At 44.4% G+C, this 19,302-nt stretch overlaps 1 protein-coding gene and 1 long non-coding RNA gene across 5 annotated transcripts in view; one reads left to right on the forward strand and one right to left on the reverse strand.

Moving 5' to 3' along the window:
* Nucleotides 1-530: 530 nt before the first annotated feature.
* Nucleotides 531-4,188, reverse strand: LOC130455623 (uncharacterized). Its single transcript, XR_008913695.1, has 2 exons — nucleotides 3,875-4,188; nucleotides 531-999 (listed from the first exon to the last, which is right to left on the reverse strand). It is a non-coding gene; the product is annotated as an uncharacterized LOC130455623 (long non-coding RNA).
* The window catches only part of TTYH3 (tweety family member 3), a 202,034-nt gene continuing 185,834 nt past the window's right edge, over nucleotides 3,103-19,302 (forward strand). The window contains exons 1-2 of one of the 4 annotated variants that reach the window (XM_056806483.1): nucleotides 3,524-3,657; nucleotides 11,865-11,975. In XM_056806483.1, the coding sequence (XP_056662461.1) occupies nucleotides 11,916-11,975 (60 nt within the window). In that variant the 5' untranslated portion in view covers nucleotides 3,524-3,657; nucleotides 11,865-11,915. Of the gene's footprint in view, nucleotides 3,658-10,530; nucleotides 10,837-11,864; nucleotides 11,976-19,302 lie in introns of those variants that run through there. The other 3 variants (XM_056806482.1, XM_056806481.1, XM_007498393.3) reach the window with 3 other exon arrangements.

A 19,302-nucleotide genomic window follows, 5' to 3' on the forward strand; every position in this document is an offset into this window, starting at 1 on the left:
AAAAAAAAATGTATGTGGCTTTTGGGCAAGTCACTAATCTCCCCCTCTTTTCTTTCTCATCTGTAAATTGCAGGGGTTAAACTTCTTGAGATCTCTTAGTCTTGGAAGTTATATTTATATAGAGCAGGAGGTCAACTTTTTTTTCTGTTAGGGACACTTTTGGCATCCTGGTGAAAATATGGTTCCTTTCTTAAAAATTATATTTTAAATAATTGAAAGAACCACTAGGTTTCAGTTAGAAATCAGTGAAAATAAAGATGTACTTTTTACTACCCAAGTTCACTGACCTGCTGAAATCTATCCAGAGTTTAAGAACCACTGATATAGGGGTAGGTGGGTGGCTCTGTGGAGAGAGAGCCAGGTCTGGAGATGGGAGGTCTTCTGGTCAAATATAGCCTTGGATATTTCCTAGCTGTGTGACCCTGGGCAAGTCACTTAAACTTCATTGCCTATCCCTTACCCCATTGAAACTGATAATAGTATTAATTCTAAGACAAAGTAAGAGTTAAAAAAAAAAAGAACCACTGATATAGGGCTTTTATTTATTTTTTATTTTTAAAATTTTATTTATTTAGAATATTTTTCCATGGTTACATGTTTCATGTCCCCTCCCTCCCCTCTTTCCTCCTCCCTCCTGGAGCGGACAAGCAATTCCACTGGGTTATACATGTATTATTGCTCAAACCCCATTTCCATATTATTCATATTTGTAATAGTGATCTTTTAAAACCAATCATATATCCATCGAACTGCGTGATCAATCAATCATGTTTTTTCTTCTGAATTTCTACTCCCACAGTTCTTCCTCTGGATGTGGATAGCGTTCTTTCCTAAAAGTCCCTCTGGATTGTTCTGTTAACAGCAGAGTCTATTGCATTTGATCGGTCCACAATGTTTCATTTTCTGTGTACAATGTTCTCTTGGTTCTGCTCATTTCACTCTGCATCAATTCATGAAGGTTCTTCCTGTTCATATAGAAATCCTCCAGATCATCATTTCCTACAGCACAATAGTAATCCATCACCATCAGATACCACAATTTGTTCCACCATTCCCCAGTTGATGGACACCCCCCCCATTTCCCAATTTTTTTTTGCCACCACAAAGAGCGTGGCTATAAATATTTTTGTACAAGTCTTTTTCCCCATTATCTCTTTGAGGTACAAACCCATCAGTGTTATGGCTGGATCAAAGGGCAGGCAGTCTTTTAAAGCCCTTTGAGCATAATTCCAAATTGCCTTCCAGAATGGTTGGATCAATTCACAGCTCCACCAACAATGTATTAGTATTCCAATTTTGCCACAGCCCCTCCAATATTTATTATTTTCCTTTTCTGTCATATTGACCAATCTGCTAGGTGTGAGGTGGTACCTCAGTGTTGTTTTGATTTGCATTTCTCTAATCAGGAGGGATTTAGAATACTTTTTCATGTGATTATTGATAGTTTTTATTTCTTTATCTGAAAACTGCCTATTCATGTTATAGAACTTTTTTTTAACTTATTGAATAATAAGTGTGGCTACTTCTGCTCCAGTTTCCTTATCTACGATATGAGAAGGTAGGATCAGATGGTCTCTGAAATCCTTCCCAGCTCCAGATCTATGATCACACGTGTTGATCAAAAAGACAAGGTGAGGTCCAAGCTTAGTAGGCAGAACATGGTACACAAAAGATATACTGAAGAATTATTTTACATTAATTTTTATAAATGCACAAATTTGGGGTCAGCTACATGGCTCAGGCCTAGAAATGGGAGGTCCTGGGTTCAAATATGACCTCAGACACTTCCTAGTGGTATGGCCCTGCACAAGTCACTTAACCCCCATTGCTTAGTCCTTACCACTCTTCTTTCTTGGAACCAATAAATGTTATTGATTCTAAGACAGAAGGTAAGGGTTTAAAAATAAATAAATACATAAATTTAGTGTTATGAATGATCTTCCCATGGCACATAGATATTTCATGATAAATGAAGTGTTCATGATTCTCTAGTGTATAGTAACAAGATTTCAGTGACACAAAACTGAAGAAAAGTCACCTTTAGCAATAATTATGTTTGCCTATTAAAGTTCACCCAATATAAATTACATAACTGTAAAAAAATAATAATGGCTACTATGCTAAAGACTTTACAAATATTATCTCATCACAGACCTAGCATGTGGCTGTTATTATTCTTCACATTTGACAGATGAGGAAACTGAGACAAAGAGGTTAAGTGACTTGCCCAAGGTCATACAGCTAGGCAGCATCTCAACCCAAATTTAAATTTCGGTCTTCCTGACTCCAGGTCCAGCAGTCTATCTACTCTGCCTTCTGTCTACTGATGGTTCTCATTTTATTCTATCCCTGCGAGGTAGGCAGGACGGGTTGTATTATTACTTCTATCTGGCAGGTGAGGAAAGGAAGGCTAACAATGGCAGAGCAAGTATCATTGTTATCAAAACAAAAACAAAAAACCACCCCCAAAACTTTATGATTAGGTCTGTCTTTATGCACAGGGTCACCTGAACCCAGGACCAATCTCTAGCCCTGGCGGAGCCACCCAGCTGCCTCCCAATAACTACTACTTCGATGCTTGTCCTTTCATGTCTTCAAGCCTCCCAGAGCCGGCGCTTCCGAGGGTTAGCGGGGTGACTGAGCCCCTGCCCTCTAGGGGCTGCCAGCCTGACCTACTGACCCGAGGAGGTTGCGGTCAGTCGAGAGCCATTTAATGAACTCAAACAAAGCTGGACATACAGCGTGAAGATTAAATATTTACATTGTATTGTATTCAGCTTCTTGGAAAGATGCCACCATGGAAATACTAAATAGCCTACAGTCCGAGAAATCCCATTTCCCGAGGGGCTGACCTCGGGCCCCGCAGCACTTGGCCCACGGGCACTGCGTGGGATTTTAAAAACATGCAGCAACTCCAGGAGGACTATTGGGTTCGGGCGTGGGGTGGAGAGCCGGGGGAAAAAGCGGGTCCAGGAGGGAGAGGGCGCATCCCAGAAGCGGGAGGGGGCGTGGCTCCGTGGAAGCAGGACCAATGGCGGCGAAGGGGGCGCGGCGGGGGAAGTGGGGGTGGGGATGGATGGGGGCGGGGGGAGGCGGGGAGCTTCAGCTCTAGCCGCGGCGGTGGCAGCGGTTGCGAACAAAGAGCAGGCGGTGGGGAGGAGAGGATCGGAGAGGAGCGCCGTGGAGCGCAGCGCGGCACGTCGGGGGCGCTCAGGCTGCTAGCTTGTTGGCAGACCCGGCGATGCGGGAAGCAGGCAGAACGCCGTCAGGGCAGCGGGGAACCCTGGCCCCCTAACCCTCCCCGCATCAGCCCGCCTGCCCGGGAGCCGCGAGAGAAGCAGGAGCCGGATGGCAGTCGGGGCCCCACGCGGCTGAGCCTAGAGCCAGGGCCGGGGAGCCAGGGGAGGCGGAGGAGGAGGAGGAGGGAGGGAGGGAGAGGCGGCCAGGAGGCAGGCATCTCCCCTCGCTTTTTTTTCCATCCCCTCCCTGCCGTTCACCCCAACCCCTCGGAGTCCCCCGCAGACAGCCAGGCCCATGGCCGGGGTCAGTTACTCCGCGCCCTGGTGGGTGAATCTTTTGCACCGGCTGCCCCATTTCAACCTGCAGTGGGAGGCGACGAGCAGCCAGTTCCGGCCCGAGGACACGGAATACCAGCAGGTGAGTGTCACCTCCCCCACTCCCGTCACCCCCCACCGGTGTCCGTGTTCGTGCGGGGGTGGCCGGGCAGCCTCCTCTGTGCTCCCTCACCCTGACTCCAGCAGCGCTCACGGTGGGGTGGGGAGGCTAGAATGAAACAGCGGCTGCGGAGGAACTCCCCCATTTTTGACACTTTGGGAGAAAGAGGAAGGGGTATTACAATCTGGGTTCCTCTTACCCACAATAAGGCCTTCCCTCTGGTCACTGGGCATTGGCGAAGAAGGAGGTCTAGAGAATCCGACTTGGCAAACGCGGAGGATAGAAAAATCCCCCTTGGCCCAGTTTTAGGGATCACGGTTTAATGCGGAGCTTGAGGGCAGCTTGGGAAGATGAAAATACGCCCCGATTCCATCTCATTTCTCTCTCCACACTATCACTCTCTCCTTCCACACTTCCCCTCACCCTCCCTCCCACGGGAGAGGTCCCCTTCCTGGGGACTAGCTCCCAGCGGCTTCAGATATCTCCTCTGAGCCCCTTCCCTCTGGGGCTTAGGACTCCAGCAGGTGGATTACCCCCCCCACCCCCCCACCCCAACGTAGTAGGACTCTTGGCCAGGGTCCCCTTCTTGTGGTTTTGGGGCTTGTGCTTTCCTGCCTGGGACTGCGGTGAGGACAATCTCTAATCAGTGTAAACAAAGTGCTTTGGCTGGGGAAGAGAGAGGTGGAAGGTAACAGTTAAGGCTGTGAGGGAAGCGGCCTCTGTCTCTTGGCCTGGCTTGAACACTTGACCAGCTGTCTCCTTGAAAGCGTTGTAGGGTGCCTGGGATCCTTCCTCTTCTCATTGCTGGGAAGGAGCTGCAGTGATTTGTGTTGGCTTATTGAGCTGTGGACCATCTTTGGTTGATCACCATTTTTACCTTCTTGGGGTTTCTCTACTGTAAAAAGTGGCCTGCAGAGACTAACCAGGGGGTCTGGTGGTGGCTCTCCACCTTTATTTCTGTGGGCAGCAGAAAAAATCACTGTCCAGTCTCTCAGGGGCCAGTTTCTTAGCCTAGCCTTTGGGCCTGAGGCACTCAGGACAGAAATTGAGTTTATTAGGTGACCCAGCCCCAGGAATTCAAGTGGCTTTTCCCTTGCAAAAGCCAACTTTTTTTCCCCCCCTTGCAAGTGAAGTGGCCAGTTGGGATTTTTTTTCTGGAAGACAGTTGTGTCTGCATTTGTTCATTGGATCCAATCCCAGCAGTTCTGCCGTTTCTGATTACCTGAGAGATGAAGGCCACACTGAATTTTATTAAGCATTTCTCGGAGGGTCATCTTGTTGGGGAGTTGCCATTTCCTTTGGGTCTTGGATTGATTGGTTGGTCACCACAGTGGCCTGGCATATAACAGCTGCTTAATCAATGATGCGATTGTGCCTTTCCTTATGAGGATTATTGCTAAATTCTGTGGGACTACTTTGGGGAGAAGAGTAGAAAAATAAGCTGGGCATTCTCCTTGTTCTGGGACATAAACATCCTTGCCAATTTCTGTCCCATCTTCCCTAGCTGGAATTCAGGGGTCTATGGTAGAGTGACTGACAGGCGTCCATTCAGGAAGCAAGCTTGCCTTGTGTACTCACAAGGGCCATGCTACTTGTGGGCTGTGTGTGGTTTGTGGTTAGTCAGGAAAGTTGGCAGTTACACTGAAAAACTTAGGGCATAGCCTGCTTCCCTTGTTTCAGGGAGCTGTTTATCTGGCCCTCATAGGAATCCCTGTTTTCTGTTGTTCTGGGTTCTTGGCTAGATTTGGGAAATAATACAATGTCCTTTCCTCACTCCCCATCCTCTTCGCAAGTGCTGACATAGTCTTACTTGCCTTTTCCTTTCTAAAAAAAATGATTTTTGCTTTTGTAGATAGCTTTTGTTTTTACATCATCTTCACTTATGAATTTAGTTATCCTATTCCCCTTCCCCATAAGCCAATTCAGCAAAACCAATAAATATATTACCTGTCTGATGATATATGCAATATTCTCCTCCTATATATATTCACCTCTGCTAAGAAGAGAGAAGGGTGCATTTTTTTCTGATTTTCTTTTTCTGGATTCTACTTTTTTTTTTTAAATGCTTAGCATCAGGGGGCAGATAGATAGCATAATGGTTAGAGTGCCTGGCCTGGAGTCAGAGGGTCCTGGGTGCAAATGTGGACTCACATAGCTGTGTGACCTTGGGCAAGTCACTTGATTCCAATTGCCTAGCCCTTGCCATCCTTCTGTCATAGACTTGATTTTAAGAGGGTAAAGGCTTCTTAAAAAAATGTATAGGACCTTTGAGTTAGATCTGGAAGAGACTTTTAGAGATTATCTATTTCAACTTTCTGAATTTTTAGGTGAAAAAACTGATTATTGTGCTAATAAGCTGCCCAGTCAGAATTTGAACCCAGGTCCTCTGGCTACCAAATCCTATGTTTTTTTATATAACACCATGTTGGCTCAGAATTAACCACTGAATAATTAATTTTAAATGTTGAAATGAACCTGCCTAAGCAGCTGATATAGTGAGTAGTGTTCAGATTTGGTCTTAGATACTAGTATGAATCCAGACAAGTCATTTAACCTCTGCTTCAGTTTCCCTAACTGTAAAATGGGGGTTATAATAGCTACCAGAGCTGTTTTGAGGATTAAATGAAATAATATTTGTAAATTGCTTGCAATGATCTGGGACAATCCTGAAAGACTTAGAAGGGGAAATGCTGTTCACCCCCAGAGAAAGAACTGTTGGAGTTGTCTTTTTTATCAATGTATTTTTGGTTTTCTTTTGGGGTTTTGGTTATATATGACTGCAATTTTACAACAATGACCAACATAGAAGTGTGTTTTGCATGACAAAAATAAAATTCAATTAAAAAAATTTATAAATTGCTTAGCACAGTGCCTGACACATAGTAGGTGTTTAATAAATACTTGCTCCCTTGTTTCCCTTCCTTCCATCTCCTGTACCTTGTGCTCTAAATCATAGCCTCTCAGAATCACAAAATGCTAGAATTGGAAAGACCTCCTTCTGGCCACTTAGTCTAACCCCTTCATTAAACTAGAGGGGCAAACAAAGGGCTTGAAATTCCTAGACAGAAGTTCTCCCACAGTGAGACCTTGGGGTCATTCTTTCTCATTTTAATACTGGCAACTTTAGGGATCTTGGCTCTGCTTTGTGTGGATTAAGGGCAGATGGGGGTGATTTCCTACTTGGAGGGGTGAGGGGTTGCTGAGAGGAATCAGAGTATAATGATTAGCTGGACTGTCTTGCTGAGGGCCATCCAGGATTCCTCCACTTGACCCTGGAGCAACCAGTCCGGCTGAACTCCAGTGAAACCATCCTAAACAAAAGAAGGAAGGAGGTTATTTGAGTTTAGTCATCATAGCATAGCAAAGGAAATGGTTCCCTCTCTTTTGGGGAGCTGAAAGGGCTTGACTGCTCAGTTTGTCCAATCCGGAAGTCCATGAGAAAATGAGCATCCTGAGCTTGGGCTAAGTCTTGGGGAGAGGCGAGTTCCAATGAACAGGCTGTGCTGCTGCCAGGCAGAGCTGGGGCCAATGTCCCATGGACCCAGTTGTCTTGGGATTGGTATCCTCTCACCTCAGAAGGGGGCACCTCAAGGAATGGTCTTCAGTGCTTTGCTGGGCTGTGTGTGACTCCCTCAGGGAGGGAGTTACATCATTTGTTGTGTGTGGTTTGTGGGTGCTTTTCTTATGAGGAGGCCTGATGAGTATCTCCTCTGCCTGGAGACAGCTATACCGGTTGTGTACCCACTTGGTCCACTGGGGGCAGCTGGCTTTGTCTGAAGTGTCCAGGAGAGGAAGCTGCTCATCATGGCAGCTGCATTCCAGCATCCTGGGGGTGGTGGGTGGTGGGTGGGATGAAAGCTTGGAATATTTGGCCCCTCCTTGACTGAATGACTCTGTGTGTGTGTGTCCATCTGTCTGTCCATCCATCTTCACCTGCCTATTTCAGTCAGCGTTCTTTGTGGCTGGGTCATCTTTAGGTTATTTTATATCCATCACCTTAGACATCTTCTGGGTTTTTGATGCTTCCCTCTCCCTCCAACCCTGTGGCAGTGGCCTTTGACCCAGAACTTATTTGGGACAGGTGGTAGGTCCAAGCCTTGGTGGGGTAGGGCAGTTATTAGCACTGCCCAAGTTCCAGTGGCCAGGCTAAAGGATGAAGTCAAGGAGCACCCAGCAAAGAGCTGGGCTAGATCAATGGATCCTGGATGACAGACTCCAGCCCTGCTCACCCCTGGGAATCCCTGTGTGGGTTCTGACACTGTCCTTTGGAGTTCCAGGGAAGCACTTCCTGGTCCTGGTTGAATTCTCTCCCAGAAGAGAGGGAGTTGTATCTAGAAATGGGAACTGACTTCATCTGACTCATACTGCAGTGCTCAGCTAAGAGTTCTTATTGTTTGGGGAGAGATAAGCCTGGAGTGAGTGAGGGGGGAGGAACTGGGAAGCCAGCCTGTGGAGGAAGCTTATCCCTTCTGTTTTTTCATTTCAGGAAGGCTCTCTGCTTCCCTTTTTTCTAGAGATTGGCACATACTGAGCAGTGGAGGGGGAGGCAATAGGTCTGGCAGGGCTTCCCCCCCAGCTTTAGTCTTGATCTCTCTCTTCTCTTCTCTTCTCTTCTCTTCTCTTCTCTTCTCTTCTCTTCTCTTCTCTTCTCTTCTCTTCTCTTCTCTTCTCTTCTCTTCTCTTCTCTTCTCTTCTCTTCTCTTCTCTTCTCTTCTCTTCTCTTCTCTTCTCTTCTCTTCTCTTCTCTTCTCTTCTCTTCTCTTCTCTTCTCTTCTCTTCTCTTCCCTCTCTGTCTCTTGATTATTTACTATTAATTCTGTAGATAATAGTTTTGTACAAAAGTATTTGTTGTTTTCATCATTATATTGTGATCTAATAAAGGACAGAAATTTCTTTTGCCTTTCTTTGTATCTGTAGTCCGTAGCATAGTGCTTGGCACAAATTAGTTAAGTCATGAAGACTTATTGATAGCTGTAACTCTTCAGATAGGATAAGATGATAGGATGCCATATCTATACTTGGAACAGAGATTTCCTAGCCTCATCACTAATGCAGATCAAGAAACTGAGGTCCAGAAGGGACAGGTGGCTATGCATTCCACACAGTAGGTTGCTCTCTTTCTGAGAGTAGAGCTGGACAGAAATCTTAAAGCCTTTCTAATCAATCAGCAAGCCCTTTTTTTTTGTTGTTGTTGTTCAGTTGTTTCAGTAGCAACCAAGATTCCATTTGTGTTTATCTTGGCACAGATATTGGAATAGTTTGCCTTTTCCTTTTCCGGCTCATTTGACAGATGAGGAAACTGAGGCAAACAGACTGAAGTAACTTGCCCAGGGTCACAGAACTAGTAAGTGTCTGAAGCCAAATTTGAATTCAGGACAATGAGTCTTCCTGACTTCAGACCTGGCACTCTATCTATTGTGCTTCCTGGCTGCCCAAGCATCTATTAAGTGCCTACTAAGTGCTAGGCACTTTCCTAGGTACTGGGGATGCAAAGATAAAATAAAATCTTCCTCAGGTCCATCTCCTGGCTTTTTTGGTTTTCTTCAAATCCCACTTTATGGAAGTGGCCACCTCCACTACAAGAGGCTTTCCCTTGGGATTCCTTCTCATTTACACTGTATATATCTGGTTGTCTGCATGTTGTTTCCTCATTCGAATGTTTTTCTTGTTGCTTTTTTCTTTTTTGTGTCTTTGATGTTTGGCATACCTTGCATACCAAGAAGCCTTAATAAATGCATTTTTGTTGGATAAAACAATCCTGCCCTCAAGAAACTTACATGTACTTCAGATGCATGAGTACAGGTACAAGCACTGAAGCAAGACTCCCACCCCACTCTGTCTGATACCCCATGTTGGGGAATGAACTGATGATCTAGGAGCGAAAGTTTGCCCAATTGGAAAACAAGTTACATAGCATGAGCTCATCACAAGCTTCCACCAAGAAGGGGGAAGGTTATGGGGAAATAACCATGTCCTCAGGAGTGACTCCTCTTGCTTCTAAAGGTGGTATTGCCTAATGGTTTTCTTCCATGATGAAATGTTCTTGAGGTTTTATTCTGTAACCCTAAACAGGCTTTCATTCCCTAATGGGGCCTAGGATGGATGTCCACCCTGAGAAGAACAAATTAATTCTTTTCACTCCACACATTACTATCTGTGTGACTTTGGTCAAGTCATTTGACTTCTGGGTCCCTACCATTTTGTAATGTAGAAAATGTAGTCCCAGACAGGTTAAAATATTTGCCCTGATTTATATAGTTATCAAATTAGAGCCAGGACCAGGACCTAGATCTTTTGACTTATAAAATATAGCTTCTGTTTGCCATTCATCCCTACTTTCCCCTCCCCCCATCCACTCTCTGTTTCCCTTCTAAAAATGTATTGATGCACAGCAGGTAGGTGACTCAATGGATAGAGAGGGTCCTGGGTTCAAATGTGACCTCAGACACTTTCTAGCTGGGCAAGTCACTTAAGCCCAGTTGCCTAGCCTCTACCACTCTTTTGCCGTGGAATGAATATTTAGTACTGCTTGGCTTCTGTCTCCTCCACGCTGGGAGCCTGTGTGCCCGTGCATGTCCCAATGACGTTCTTGCCCTGCTCCAGCTGGCTCAGAGTCAGGGTGCAATTTTGGCTTTTCAAGGCCTTGGGTTGTGTGCTTTATTTCCTACCCAGCCTCGATCTGTTTCCCTGCTGTCTTTCTCCAGCAACGCTCTGTTCTTGGGGCAGGGGGCAAGGCAGGGGAGGGGGAGAAAGTCTCCCAGAAGCTGCTTTGGGAAGGCTCTCTAAGGGCCCACATCTGAGCGCCTCCTTTGGAGGGGGATGATGTCATTTTGTGGTCGACCCTCAAATCTGCTGGGGGGGGGGTCATATTCTCTCAGATCTTATCCTCGCCATGATTCTGTGAAGCATGCAGAGAAGGGGATGGGATCCCTCATTGACTGATGGGACGCTGAAGAGAAGAAAGCTGTGCATCCATTGGGAATCCCGGGACCGTTTCCGGCTGGATCTGGGACTAGCCAGGCCTTCTGGTTATTCTCCTCTGTCTCCCCTTACAGGGAGGCCGGTGAAGGGACTCAGCGCTGCTCCCTCCTGCCTGTGCTGGGATTGTTGGACTTCTCCAGTCACAGTCCAGGGGGATTTACAAGTTTTATCCTGACTCAGGCAAGAGAGCAGCGCCTGTTAGACATGTACGAGGTGTGGTTGCCACAACTGCTAGATCACATGGGCCATGGGGATAGGATTGGGGATGTGGACTCTAAAGGATGACCCTGGTGCAGACATTAATCATATGGAAACCTAGTGCAATTGCTCGTTGGCTACGAGGGGAGGGAGAGAACATGAATTATGGAACTGTGGAGAAATATTCTAAGTCAATTAATTAAAGAAATAAACTTAAATTCTTTTTTAAAAAATTTTTTATTGAGTCAATTTAGAACATTATTCCTTGGTTACAAGAATCACATTATTTCCCTCCCTCCTCTCCCCATCCCCTTCCCATAGCTGACACGCAATTTCATTGGGTATTACTTGTGTCCTTGATCAGAACCCATTTCCATGTTGTTGGTATTTGTACTAGAATGTTCCTTTAGAGTCTACATCCCCAGTCATATCCCCTTGACCCATGTAATCAAGCAGTTGTTTTTCTTCGGTGATAAACTTAAATTCTTTAAAAAAAGCATAAATTGTGGTTTCGAGTTAGCATTATTGTTAGAATTAGAGGCCTCTCTCTTAGGAAGGGGAGAAAGGTAAGAACGATTTTGTAGGGGTGGTATAAAAAAGAGGTCAGACATTTCCTAGTTATGTGACCCTGGATAAGTCACTTGACCCCCATTGCCTAGCCCTTACCACTCTGCCTTGGAACCAATATTCATTATTGATTCTAAGATGGAAGGGAAGGGCTTAAAAAAAGAAAAGAAATGGAAAAAAAGGAGGCTGGAGCTCTTGTTGGGAGGTCTGTGGGATTCTTCAGAACCAGACTGATTCTTGTTTTAGGGATGGAGGAGTCAGCAAGGAGAAACAGGCTGATTAGGTTGTGTTATTAGGGTCACAGAATGAGAAGTCTAGTACTTTGTGCTCAATAAATACTGAGGGGGGAGGATTTTTACTTTGCATCTCCTCTGGTGCTTGGTTTGTCACCCTCCATCCTTTCCATCCTACCTGACTCTGTTGCCCCATTTGGGGTTTTCTAGACCTGAGATCCTGGAGCAGTTTGCCATGTCCTTCTCCAGCTCGTTTGACAGATGAGAAAATGGAGGCCAACAAGTTTAAGTGACTGGCCCAGGGTTACCCAGCAATTCATAGTAAGTATCTGAGGCCAGACTTGAACTCTCAGAAGATGTGTCTTCCTGATTTCTGGCCCTGCATTGTCTGCTACACCCTCTAGCTGCGCAGTGCTTGGCATTGCTTCTCAGTGCTTAAGAAATGAATATTTCCTGCCTAACAGAGAGCTCTGGGCTCAGAGAAGGAGGGACACTGGATTTGGGCTAGGAAGGCCTGGGTTTGAATGCTGCTTTTTCATGTGTGTTCCTTATATGCCCCTGGGCAGTCCATAATTATTTTATTTATTTATTTATTTATTTTTTGTCAGATAAAGCTGTTTGAGGACAGCCAAACTTCACACTCTGCTTGTGCATGAGTTGAACAGGAGGAAGGATGAGGGACTGACTAGACAATAGCTTTAAAAAAACACAACTCCTTTAAAAAAAAACCCTACCATCTTTGAATCTGTGTATTGGTTCTATGGCAGAAGAGTGATAAGGGCTAGGCAATGGGGGTTAAGTGACTTGCCCAGGGACACACAGCTGAGAAGTGTCTGAGGCCACATTTGAATCTAGGACCTCCCGTCTGTAATTGAGGCTTTTAATTCTGAGAACCATCTAGTTACCTCTGTAGATATCGTCTTTTAAACATCTGTTTTCTAAGACCTTTCCAAGACCAGTGCAATGTTAGGGTGGTTTCAAACCAGAATGAGAGAAAACCAGAGTAAAAAAGTAAAATAAAATCAAGTGACTTTCTCCTGAATTCTGTTGTTCCTAAATGGATCCCCTTTTTTTCCCTGGAGCCAGACCCCCTTCCCCAGAGGTTGGTTGGTGGGAGGGGGGAGAGAGAGAGACACACACAGAGAGAGACAGAGACAGAGAGACAGAGACAGAGTGGGGATGATATCAGTAAAGAGGATAGTTCGGTTCATCTGGTACATAGAAGGCATGAAGGGGATGCAGAAATGTGCTATAAGGTTAAAAATGGAGGCTGGGGCCAATTTGTAAAGAGCTTTGTGTGTCAGAGGCAGGTTTTTGAGCTCTCCCTTCTCTAGACTAGCATTCTCTAGCATCCCTCTGTTGGATCTTAAACCTTAGGTTGCTCCCTGGTGTGTGTTAGATTCGTTTCTCTAATCAGATAATAAGCTGCTTAAGGGCAAAGATGGGATCTCAGATTTGTGCTACCCATAGTGCCTGCTATGAGGTGTTCCTTCTATAGAAACGTGTTGAATTGTTTGGATATGGGGATGGGCGAGCTGTGGAACGAAATGGAATGAACTCTCAACAAAGGCTCTTCTAGGTAGCAGGAAGGTTTGGGGCTGCCATGAAGAGCAGCAGTAGAGAAACCTGCCTCCTTTCTTTCCATTTCCAGCCCTGGGACTAGAGGATGCTGTTCTTGGCTCCGTGATCCCTTGTGGAAGCTTGATCATTTGTTGGGGAGAGAAAAGGCTGTCCTGCAAAGCCCAAACCGCATCCTCTGCAGGGGAGAACCAGTGGAAAACCAGAACCTTCAGTTCCTTTTCTTAGAGGGCTTGAAAACTGGAAAAAACCAGAGAAGCCAGAGTCTGGGAATAGCAGATAATCCGAGGCCCCATGCTAGGTATGGTCTGGGTCCTTGAAGTTTTTTGGAATGACTTGAAATTAAGAGATGAATTACTATCCTCTGTCTAGAGAGCTGTTTCCTGGAGATACTGGCCCAGTATTTGGTGGATTATCAGGGGCAAATGCTTGAGAACCTACTCTGTGGTTGTGGGTGGTGCTTTCTTCCTGCTTTGGGCATGCCTTCATCTTTCCTTCCCTGAACCTCATTTCCCTTCTCCACACCCCAAGTCTGTTTGCATTAAAAGAAGGCTCTTTTCACCCAGTTGTCTGGTTCCAGGTTATTACTTTAAAATGTTTATTTTGATCTGCTCATAGTGAAAGTGGTAGACAGATCAACGCGTGTGTGTATGTGTGTGTGTGTTTTGGTCGTCTCCAGGGATCCTAACAGGAGAGTATCTCCTCAAGAATCCTTTATTAGTCTTGACATGAGAAATCAGGAGTATCTGAGTAGCTTTTTTTCTTTTTAAACCCTCCCCTTCCATCTTAGAATCAATACTGTGTATTGGTTCCAAGGCAGAAGAGTGGTAAGGGCTAGGCAATGAGGGTTAAGTGATTTACCCAGGGTCACAAGGAAGTGTCTGAGGTCAGATTTGAACCCAGGACTTCCCATCTCTAGGCCTGGGTCTCAATCCACTGAGCCATCCAGCTGCCCTATCTGAGTAACTTAAAAAAAAAAATCCTTACATTCTCTCTTAGAATCAATACTCCAAGATGGAAGAACAGTGAGGGTTAGGCAATAGAGGTTAAATGAGTTGTCCAGGGTCACACAGTTAGGAAGTATCTGAGGCCACATTTGAACCCAGGACTTCCCATCTCCAGTCCTGGCTCTCAGGATCTGAGTAGCTTTGCTCTGACTACGTCTCATGTTTCAAATGTATATTTAAGGCCCTCTGCATGGGGGTAGGGGATGAAGAAGGGGGAACCCTATCTTTTTGGCACCCTTGTTCGTTTACAGAGTAGGAATAGATTTGAGCCTATCATTTTATTGGTAGACATCCAAGAATTTCTGGATGAGAAAATTCCCTTTACTAATGCAGGTTGCCACCTTATCTGCAACTTATAGATTTAGAGAGTTGCCTAGAGTATTTTAAGTGACTTGTCCAGGTTCACAGGGCCATAGAGAAACGCATGAAATTAGCTGTAGCAGATCTGTCTCGCTGCATGGAGATCACCCAGCATCTTGGTGCACTCCCCTCTCCACCTTAGCCCTGACTCCTATCTCTTGCTTTGAAGTTCGTTTTTATTTGCATATCTCCAGAATACCTGTGTGACCCTGAAATCCCATCCACCATAAGGCTTTGCAAGGAGGCATGCATTTTTGAGTGTCAGTACTGAGGGCCCTTGGAAAGGAGGATGGGCTCCTGAGAAGGGGAAAAACTGAAGCATTTCTGAAGAATGGCTCCTTGGCTTCATAGTGACGGTCATAGACCGTTAGTGATGAAAGAAATGTGGGATCATCTAGCTAGCTCATATGCTTCCGTGTTTGGGGCTGTTCCCTAAGTCCTGATAAATGCTGAATTAAAAAAATGCTGTATTCTCTGTTCCCAGTTGGACACGGTGAACTGTTCCTTTTCGTCTTCTCTGCTGTGGGGCAGAAGTAGGTGGAAGCTGCTTTTTGTTTTTGATTCCTTCTTCCCCCACACTCATAGCCACATTCACTTTCAAGAAGAGGGTAGGACAACTTCCTAGAGCAGCCTGAGTTAATCCACCTAATGCCAGCCATTAGGCAGGTTTTCCTGGGTGTCAGGCTCCTTTTTTCTATTTAGAAGAGAGAGAGAGAGAGAGAGAGAGAGAGAGAAAGTGAGTGTGTGTGTGTGTGTGTTTTCACATTGTATGAGAGAAGGAAGAATTTTTAAGGCCACAGGTTCATTTTTCCCTTTTCTCTCCTCCTCCTCTTCTCTCCTCTCCTCCATTCTCCTCTCCTCCCTTTCCCCCCATTCTTCTCTCCTCTCCTCTCCTCCCCTCCCCTCTCTTCCTCTCCTCCTCTTCCTTCCCTCCTGTCTCCCCTCCCCTCCTCCCCTGTCCTATCCTCTATCCTCTTCTTTCTTTTCTTCCCTTCTCCCCTCTTCTCTCTTTTTCCTCCTTCTCTCCCCTTTTCTTCCTCTACTCCTTTCCTCTCTCTTCCCCTTCCCTTTCTTTCTTTTCCCTTCTCTTCCTTTTTTTCCCTCGAGTCTTTTTTTTTTTCCTGAGAATTGAACTAGGCTGTGTGTTCCTAGAACAGAAGTTAGTGCCACATGGGGAGCTCATCCCCTCAGCTCATAGGGAAGGAAGAGGTCCTGGAAAAGAAACTGAGAACACAACTCTAGGGTCAGCTGTGTCATAGGCACCAGGCAGCCTTCTCCAGAAAGCCTCTTAGTTGAGTTCAACCATCTGGTTTACTCACAGAACTAGTAATCCTCAACACTTCTAGATAGGAATAATTTTTAAAAGAGATCTCAGGGAAATCTAGATATATCTCATTGGGTCCTGGGCATTAGCTTCATGGAATCATAAAACTTTAACAGCATTAGAAATTTTACCCAACCTCCTCAGTGCCCTTGATGGTCAACTGTGGTAAAAATGAGCACAATTTTTTAACAATATAATTCTTTTATGGGGGAGCTATCTCAAGATTTAGAAACATTGTAAAACATTTCTGTGAGAATATTAAAGCATTTAGTAATCATGGGGTCTAGAAGTGACCTTGGATCATCAGGACCCCCTCACTTGACAGATGAGGAAACTGAGTCATGGTTAAGTGACCAGCAAAGGTCATGTAGCTAACAAGTATCTAAGGTCAAATTTGGTGCTAGGTCTCTCTTACTCCATGTTCAACTATTAGACCATGTTGCTTCTCTAATTTGGCTTTATTCCTTGTATATTCCTTTCATTCAAACTAAACATTAAGGTCAGGGTGAGAGGCTGGAGTATATAGTGGATAGAGAGCCATACACTAAGGAAATCACAGATTTGGGTTGATATGCAAGATACTAGGCTCTAAAACTGAAATCAGTCCCTGCCTTCAAGATGCTTGCATTTGTTGTTTTAGCGCAAATAGTATAGAAAACCATGGCCAGGAGAATCTAACTATAGAAGACCTGTATGTTACCAAAGACCCTTTTCCTATTCTTAGAACAAAATTGGGTTCTTTTGTAGGCATTGGCCACTGGTCTTTGGGATAATTCTAGGTCTTTCCCTTATATAAAAATGTCTTTGGATGTAACATGAAGATGTCAAGTATTAGTGTTCTGGGTTATGTATTTTTTTTTCTGTCTGTCCACTAAAATTTATTAAATAACCATTACATGCTGGACTCTGTTAATCACCGGGAAGACAAAGGCAATAGACAATCTGTTTTCAGAAGCTTATATTTTATAGCAGAGGTGTCACAGATGTACATGCAGCCCATAATCCTCCTGAGGGTAGACTAAGATTAAAATGTAATTGGGAAATATTTAATAAAATAAATAAACATGCAATAAAATACAGATAATTTGGCACAGCTAGAGTAGCACAATGGATAGAGTGCCAAGCTTGGAATCGAGAGGAACTGAGTTTAGATCTGGCCTTGGACACTTCCTAACTGTGACCCCAGACAAGTCATTTAGCCCTGATTGTCTACCTCTTACTGTTCTTCTGTTTTAGAATTGACACTAAGAAGGAAGATAAGGGTTTAAAAAACCAAACACAAATAATGTTAATATATTGTTTTCTTAGTCAATATGCGGCCTGCAAGGAACCTTACATATGGTTGACTGTGCCCTGTTTCCCTTTGGGTTGACACCACTGATTTCCTTCTTCAAGTGTTGACTTATTTTCCCTAGTGTTTCCTTGAGACCAACCTTGATTTCTTCCAGGCCAAGGGTCTATGCTAGCTTGCCTTGATTGCATTCCTGGATGCTTTCCTAACATCTCAAATTCTTCTTCATCCCAATTTTAGAAGACTGTGGGTGGACAATTCCACATGCTAATGAATATTTTGTATGGATCCCAGGGATGGTGTTGAAACCTCTCCTGTGTGCTGGGTGGGTGGCTTTATTTCTGATGTCTTGGGCTGACTCTCCAATTTTTGGCACATCAATTAATTCTGTCTCAGCTGTAGCTGGGCCCAGGCTGCTGATGAAAAAGCTTACTATTTTTTTTCTTTTTTTACACCTAGACTTGCTCTATGACTGTTGGTGGTAATATAGTTGTTCCCTAAGACATTTTGATAGCACTAAGTTCCCGGGCTGTTGGTATGGTCTAGGTCAGTGATGGCAAACCTTTGAGAGATGGAATTCCAGGTTCTGCCCCCACCCCCATTTTCATATCATGTGTCATGCCTCTCACCATGCTGGGTGTGCGCCCCCCCCCTTACTCCACATAGGGGAAGGAGAAAATGCTCCCATTGGGCTGCTGGGTGGAGGGGCAAGTGAAGTAAGGAATTTCCTTAGCTAGTACAGAGAGAAGAAGGGGAGTGGCCTGATTGCTCTTCTCTTCTCCAGCTTTGCTACCTGTGAGCTGTCTACCTTATCCTATGTGCTCCCATTGGCTGCTGGACAGAGGGGTGGGGGATATGAAAAAAATGATGTCAGGCACAGTGGAGAGGGGGAGGGGAGCAGGTTCACTCAAGTTCCTCTGCCTTTCTAGTAACAGTCTCAGGTGGGAATGGCGGCCACTTGCCCATAAAGAGTGCTCTGTGTGCCATCTTTGACACCTGTGCCATAGGTTCACCATCACTGGTCTAGGTGTTTTCAGAAGCATTTAAGTGCTCCTCCTAAAAGAACAAAAGGCAAGCCAGAGAGAATCACAAACAGGACACATCTGAAAGTTACTTGTGAGTTCATGATACGTTTTAAAAGAGAAGCAAGCTGTACATAAGAGATCCACATTTTATATAAGATGCTTTTTTATCATGTATATGGAAATGTCCATTTTATTTGATTTTTTGTTAAGTTTGTAATAAGAAAAATTTAAATAAATGATTCTTAGGAAAGCTCGGTGGTTCAGTGGCTAGAGAGTCAATTCTGGATTTGGAAGGTCATGGATTCAGATCTAGTCTCAGACACTTCCTAACTGTGTGATGGCAGGCAAGTCATTTAACTCCAATAGCTTAGCTTTTACCACTCTTCTGTCTTGGAACCAATACATGGTGTTGATTTTAAGATGGAAGGTAAGAGTTTTTAAAAAAAGGATTCTCGGAAGCAATAAGATTTACTGTAGGTAAATGCAAGATAATTCATTTAAGGGAAAAATAGTAGAAATCAAATACATAATAATTACTAACCTTTTTGTAGCACTTTAAGGTTTGCAAAGTGCTTCACATATATTCTCATTTGATCCTCACAATAAGCAATAACCCTGTGAAGTAAGATCCTGAACTCCAAGGGTTGGCCCATAGGATGGCCAGAGTAAGAAAAGACCTGAATGGTTATCTGTATAGTCTTGAAGAAATCTTTTAACCTTGCTAACAATCAGTTTTTTCCTTCATATTATAAGACTTATTCAAGGTCACATTGGTATATTGGAAAAAGTGTTGGAAGCAGTTTTTAAAATAAGAAATCCAGGCTACCAATAAAATGGGAAAATGCTTTAGATACTAATAATGCAAATTTATTTTTAAAAACTCCGAAGTACCACTTCACACCAATCAAATTGACCAAGTTGAAAACATGGAAAATGACAAATACTGTAGGGACTATGGCAAAGCAGGTACAATAATGCACTGTTAGTGGATCAGTAAACTGGTTTAGCTATTCTGGAGAGCAATTTGGACTTATGTCTAAAAAGTTATTAAACTGCATATATC

Source organism: Monodelphis domestica, chromosome 7 (genome assembly GCF_027887165.1).
Source record: "Monodelphis domestica isolate mMonDom1 chromosome 7, mMonDom1.pri, whole genome shotgun sequence".
In the NCBI taxonomy this organism is placed as follows: Eukaryota; Metazoa; Chordata; class Mammalia; order Didelphimorphia; family Didelphidae; genus Monodelphis; species Monodelphis domestica.